Source organism: Castanea sativa, chromosome 5, assembly GCF_040712315.1.
Source record: "Castanea sativa cultivar Marrone di Chiusa Pesio chromosome 5, ASM4071231v1".
Classification (NCBI taxonomy): Eukaryota; Viridiplantae; Streptophyta; class Magnoliopsida; order Fagales; family Fagaceae; genus Castanea; species Castanea sativa.
The window spans coordinates 81,609,976-81,616,663 of record NC_134017.1 but is presented as its reverse complement, the minus strand read 5'-3'; the positions used below and the strand labels follow the sequence as shown (position 1 = coordinate 81,616,663).

Below are 6,688 nucleotides of genomic sequence, written 5' to 3'. Positions count from 1 at the left end.
ATGCAGATACACCAGTATGCTCGGTGCTATATTTTAGCACTGCTAGGGGATAAGCTTTTCATGGACAAGTCGGGAGATAGGGTGCATTTGATGTTCTTGGCGTTCCTACGTGACCTTCGTGATCCGCCACAGTATAGTTGGGGTAGTGGTTGCTTGGCCTGGTTGTACAGAGAGTTGTGTCGAGCAAGCGAGAAAAGGGCATCGCAAATTGGTGGGGCGTGCACATTGGTCCAGTATTGGGCATGGGCAAGGTTGCCATTCTTGTGCCCGAGGATAGAGCCCCCACCTGGATGTGATTATGGCCCATGGTCATATGCTCCACTTGCATTTAAGTAAGTATTTTTCTAATATTGTGTGTGCAATGTACTCTTCTTAGTAACTATAACATGGGTATTATCTTATCTTATATTATTCGCTTCTAACTGTAGGTGGGTGCGGGTGCCAAGCTCGAAGAGTAGGCCATCCAGCATGGCCTTGATCCACTATCGCGAGCAATTAGTTAAAATTTAGCCGGACCAAGTATGGCAAACAAAAATTATGTTTGGTTATGTTAATTTTCCTTAAGAATATGATTGTTTCATCCTTTAACACATCTTCTGTTTTAATTTTTGTTTTTCCCTTTATCTATGTATTCTCCCTTGTTTTAATAAACTTGATGTTATGATAATTGTTTTTTGTTTCTATTGTAGATTGTGTGGCAGCCATACGAGGCAGACTTCGGCCACCTTCCTGACTTTTGCGTTGCAGGGAGGGATACGTGGACAGCAAGGGTGCCACTTATGTGTTTTTGCATAGTAGAGATACACCACCCAGATCGTGTCCTTCGTCAGTTTGGGTTGGCGCAAGAGCGGCCCGACCATGTTGTGTACGATGAAAGACTGCATAGAATAGACTTACGTGGGAAGGTGGAGAAGAATTGAAGGGAGGAGCATGGACCATATATCCTTACATGGGATATGAGACAACAACGACTTTGCCATGCTCCTCCTCAGACTGGTGAGATGCCTCGCGATCATGACTATTACCGCTGGTACCATCCAGTCACTCGAAAGTATGTCGACCGCAACAGCGCAAAATTAGATATATCGGTAATGTGTTTTAATTAGATATATCTTAGTTGAGTATTTGGGTAGATTAATAAGTACTATATTATCCATTCTACAATTGATACGTAAATGTCTCAAATCTAATTGTACTGGTTCTTTCTCGGTTTTAGATTGAAAGCCATTTAGCGCTGTTGGAGATGCTTCCTGTAGGCAGCCGAGCCCACAACCATGTCCGACGCGTCCTAAATGATCTGGCTGGGCTTGGTGGTGGTCCTGCACCAAATGGAGAGGTAAACAATGGGCATGAGACTGAATCAGCAGCTATTGCAACCCCAAGCACAAGCGCAGCACCTGTATGTACACCGACCCGTGCTACTGCAGCTAGGGGCCGTGGTGGACCTGCTACAGCAAGCCCAAGCACAAGCGCAACTAGGGGCCATGGTCGGCCTGCTATAGTAAACCGAAGGACAAGTGCAGCTAGGGGCCGTGGTCGGTGTGCAACAACCGCTCAGGTTGTAAGTAGTCTTGAGATACCTGCACCCATCCCGCACACATCTCTCCAGCCCGAGGTCCCTCCACCCATGGTAGATGCATCTCCTCAGCCCGAGGTCCCTTCACCCACCCCACCTTCGCAGCCCAGTTTCGATCTCGGTATTCATTCTCAGTTGACCCCTCCTATGCACCCCGAGACACCCTCAAACCCATCCACTAGCTCCAGTGCACCCAGTTAGCCCATAGACGCACCCCGTACTGAACCCATGACAATGATCCCCACTCCTGGCCTGTACACAAAGCATCATTACCCACCTACCTCATCCTCATCTGACCATCTAGGACCTCCAGTTGGAATTGACACTCTACAACCAAATACTGATGTACCGAACGAGCATCCCCCTCATCAGCCCTCACCCCCACGAGGTAGACCGCAACGTGCTAGAAGAGCTCCCACTTGTGGGACAGGTGGACACAAAATAGGACACAAAGGCAGCTCTATGGTACGATACCATTAATTACGATGTATAGGCCTATTTTGCAGTTCACACACCTTATCATTTCACCAAATATTGATTGTATGCATCTAATGTCTTTGCAGCACGATGATGAGCCTAAGGATGATGCCCCGCAGCCTCCTGCCCCGCCCAAACATTACACGAGGGTTAAAAAACGCAAAATTGGTGAACCTTGAAAAAGAGGTTTGTTACAGAGGTAATGTCTAAGTCTCGAGATGTAAAGCAGTAAATTGGCAGGAACTCCTGCTGGTCAATCAAAGTCTCGGGATGTAAACCATGAAGTTTTAATGCTTTCTTTTCCTACAATTGGTGGACAGGCTCTTGAACCCTTAGCACAGCTGATGGAGACTGCCTATATTGGTAGATTAGGTACTATCTGTTACTGATATATGATTCCTTCCTTCTGTTAATTTTTAATTTTAACACCTTCTTGGTAATATTTTGAGCCCCTTTCATTGGTTTAAATTTATTATAAAATAATAATGTCCTCTTTATGGTATAGGAAATCATGATCATGATGTGTGTTTAGTGGTCATTGGCTGGTTTTGTTCTTCTAAAACTAAAGTTATGTGAAGTAGGTGCTTTCCCTTGCTTTAGATAGTGTGGAGTCAATAGAAAACCATTGCTGCGTCTTTGATAATCAATATTTAGCTAGTGTCGGGTTGGTTTTATAGTCCTAGAACTAAAGTTGTGAGAATGTTTGTGCTTTCGGCTGACTTAGTTAATGTGGCATTTAAGGCAATAGAAAACCATGGACGCATCTCATGATTTAGGAAAACTTAAATTTAATCAACCTAAAAGTTATTTTCTTTTGGATTGGTTCTGATTTCTGGGTATAAGAGCTAAAATACACACTGGATTAACAATCATTATTATTATTATTATTTCGCTTTGGAGCTTTAACTCACCCCCTTTGTTTTATTATTCATAGGTCCTGTGGAGTTGGGTTCAGCTGGTATTTCCACAAACATCTTTAACTGCATATCAAAGCTATTTAATATTCCTCTCCTTAGTGTTGCCACTTCTTTCGTTGCTGAAGACATTTCGAAGAATTCAGTCAAAGATTCTGCTTCAGGTCAAGTAAAATTAACAATTGATGCGTTGAGTGTTTTTGTTGATTGTATTTGATTCTGGTTTGATGGTATGACTATGAGTATATAACAGATATAGATATAATATGTCATAATACTCGAGCATTTTTTTAACCCAATTCCTTTTGTGCCTTGTAATTTACTTTATTGTTTCTCTTTCAGTTGGTTCTAATGTGTTTTGTATCAAGAATAGAAGGAATAAATTACATTTCATGGTGGTTGATATCATCTTGAAATGCTTGCTCATTTGATCATCAAATTCAAATGAGTCACGTCATATTCTTTTCCTTGTTTGACCCAACCAGGGGGCTTTTTCCTTCTTTTGTTTGAATTTTTTTTTTTGGGTGGGAGCTGAGTTCTCAGTTTTGAGCCCATATATTTTCCAATGCATTTCCAAAAGATATTGGTCATCATTTATAGGATACAAGGGATATGCTTATTTGGATACATCTCATCAAATTACAAATCTGAAGGTTTTGTAGAAGCAAGGTTTATAGATGTTCCGACTGATTTATATGAAGAAACTATCCAATGTAAAAACTAATGAAAATTTTGTTAAAAAATATAGAAATCATTGTGTAAATTTTGTTATGTTGATACCATTTATGGTATTTTTCATTATTTTATACATTCCCGGTATTGGGAGTGTGTGCATCTGCATCAATGCCTTTCATCCTAATTGTAATTTTTTCGTGGGGAAAAATGTAGAAGCATATTTTAGTGCAATACTTGTGGTAGTGAACAAGGAAGAAACTGATCTTTTCTAATCTTATTTTATAGTATTTATGAGATATTTTTTAAAATAAAATTTGTATTTCATCTTTGTCTGATGTTGTCCTATGGTGCTTCCTACTTATTAGTTGGCAGCCTTTATTTTTTGAGTTTACACTTTATCAAGATCCTGTGGTTTTGTTTTTTTTTTTTCATTTCTTGTACACTGCTTCCTACAAACTAATGTATTGTCCCATATGCAGGCATTGGAATTCTATCAGCAGTATTTTTGTTTCCCATTCTTATGTATTATTTTCAATTGGGTGCAACTGGAGCAGCAATATCCACTGTCTTGTCTCCGTATGTGCTTTTTGGATGACTTTCTTCCTCTATACCTATCTCTTTGGCTTTATTTAACCATAATTCATGCTATAAAATATTAATGCTTCAGGTATATTGTTGCCTTCTTATTGATCTGGCATCTAAACAAGAGAGCTGTATTACTGCCTCCAAAGCTGGGATCACTTCAGTTTGGTGGATATTTAAAATCTGGTAAGCTCTTAAATTTTTTCACTTTGTCAGTGCCAACTCTCTTGATTTTTATATTTATTTTTGTTTTCCCCACTTTTCTTACTGATCTGATAGTCTCATTTGCTATTGCTTTTGCTGATGGAGCAGTACATTGGTTTTTATTTTTAGCTTGTTAATTACCAACACAACGAATGGTGAACCTCATCCTTTCATTTGAGTTATGGCTTGTTGGCTACATTGGTTTTATTTTTAGCTTGTTAGTTACCAATAGAAGCAATGGGTCTTGAACCCTTTACCTCATCCTTTCATTTGAGTTGTAGCTTGTTGGCTACATTTTATTTTAATGTTACTTACTTCAGCTATACTCTCCAACTTGTCAAACATGATCTTTACATGTTTGTCTGTTTCTATCACCATATACTTGTAATTAATACGGTGCTTGAAGATTTCATTTGGCATACGATAAGTAATTTGTATGTTGTGCACATCAGAATTCTTACACAACTCTTCCATGACAAACATCTTCAATTCATCAAGGGTTTTCAACCTACGATTAATTTGGGCATAATAGGTCTTCATACCCGGCCCCTCAAATGGAAATCCCTTGTTCGCATTGGGATTCTTAAGCGGACCACCGTGGTATATGATTATAACAATATCAAGCATTGTGAACCTGTTCAAGTCAAGTCCTATGTTAGTTAAATCACATAGTCGTAAAGTGAGGGAAAAAAGTAATGCAATCTTACCAATGAATATATTCAAGCCAGGTTATAGAGTGCCCATTAATATCTAAAGGGCAAGACATAAACCTTCTAATCCTAGTAGATGGAGAGACGGAATTATCTATTACTCCATTGTGTGGTGACCTATAATGCCTAAAAGGGTTCTGAAAGAACTAGGTGGGTAGAGGAGCATGATTACATGCCCATTCATTCACTACCCATTTCATACCCAAACCAATGATAAATAAAGTCAAAAAAAACTTGAAAGATCATGATAAAAATAAAAGCCTAGAAATGATGAATAAAATTTTGATAATTACATACCCATTCCCATTCATTACATTCATTCACTACCCATTTCATACCCAAACCAATGATAAATAAAGTCAAAGAAATTTGTAAGATCATGATAAAAATAAAAACCTAGAAATGATGAATAAAATTTTGATAACAAAAACTATACAAATAAATACTCAAAAAATTAACACTAACAAAACAAAGTTCTATAATTCACAATATTGATAAATTAACTAAGTTATGTTAACTATCTACAAAATAAATAGTAAAACTCTTTAACCCACACCCATAGACAACATACCCAACTACAATGACAATCAAATTATGCAAACCCTTACTTGAGATATGAATTTGCTGAGAGGGAAAAGCAGTAAGAGTGGACAATGTGGTTTTGTGAGAGTGGACAATGTGATTTTGTGAGAGTGAGTGGTGTGAGAGAGTTATGGGTGAGTGAGAGTTAGTGAGGGTGAGTGAGTGAGAGTTAGTGAGGTTAAGAGGAGCTCTGTTTTTAGGCTTTCTCTGTGAGTGTGTTGAGAGTCTGTCTGTGAGTGTTAATGCCACGGGCTGTATTTTAAATATATTGTCCAGAGGAAATCGAGTCTATAAGACTCGAGTTACTCATAAAACTCGAGTCTCTAAGACTCAAGTTCCATGCGTATGATAACATAATTTAAAAATAAGATATAGTAAAACTCGAGTTTTATAGACTCGAGTTTTATCTAGAGTAAAACGAGTTTTAGAGACTCGAGATCTAGGTGGCATTTTGTCCACCTCAACAAGCGCAAAGCGAGCATAAAGCAAGTTTCTGAGACTCGAGTTTTTATGTAAATCTCGAGTTTCAAAAACTCGAGTTGTTATTTTCCTTTATAGTTTCAAACAATGTCTAACTTACTATATTGATGCCATCCACACCGTTAATCTACAAATTCCCCCCCCCCCCCCCCCCCCAATATCAAGTGATATATATAATGTCAGTTTTCCATAAAATATAATGAATAAAAAAATGGTGAAGAATCTATGAATCCCTTAAATTTTCAGTGGACTCTTGCATTTGAGGTTCTTCTATTCGTTAATTAAATCATTTATTACCTACTTAAAAAAACACACATTTACTCATACAAGGAAAATAAAAAGAAGTCACTATATATCCACGCATAAAATGGTGTATTTAACCCTTTACAGAAGGCAAATTGATAACTTAAAAATAAAAAAACTGCTTGAAGAGGGCTCTCCCCATCTGACATGACCAAGAATTCTGATTTTTTTGAACAAATCTTCCT

The 6,688-nt window shown here is 38.2% G+C and overlaps 1 protein-coding gene across 1 annotated transcript; it reads left to right on the top strand.

Moving 5' to 3' along the window:
* LOC142635936 (serine/threonine-protein phosphatase 7 long form homolog) lies at positions 1 to 920 on the top strand. Its single transcript, XM_075809977.1, has 2 exons — positions 1 to 246; positions 690 to 920. The coding sequence occupies exons 1-2, from the start codon at positions 1 to 3 to the stop codon at positions 918 to 920; spliced, it is 477 nt and encodes a 158-aa protein (XP_075666092.1).
* The last annotated feature ends 5,768 nt before the right edge of the window (positions 921 to 6,688 follow it).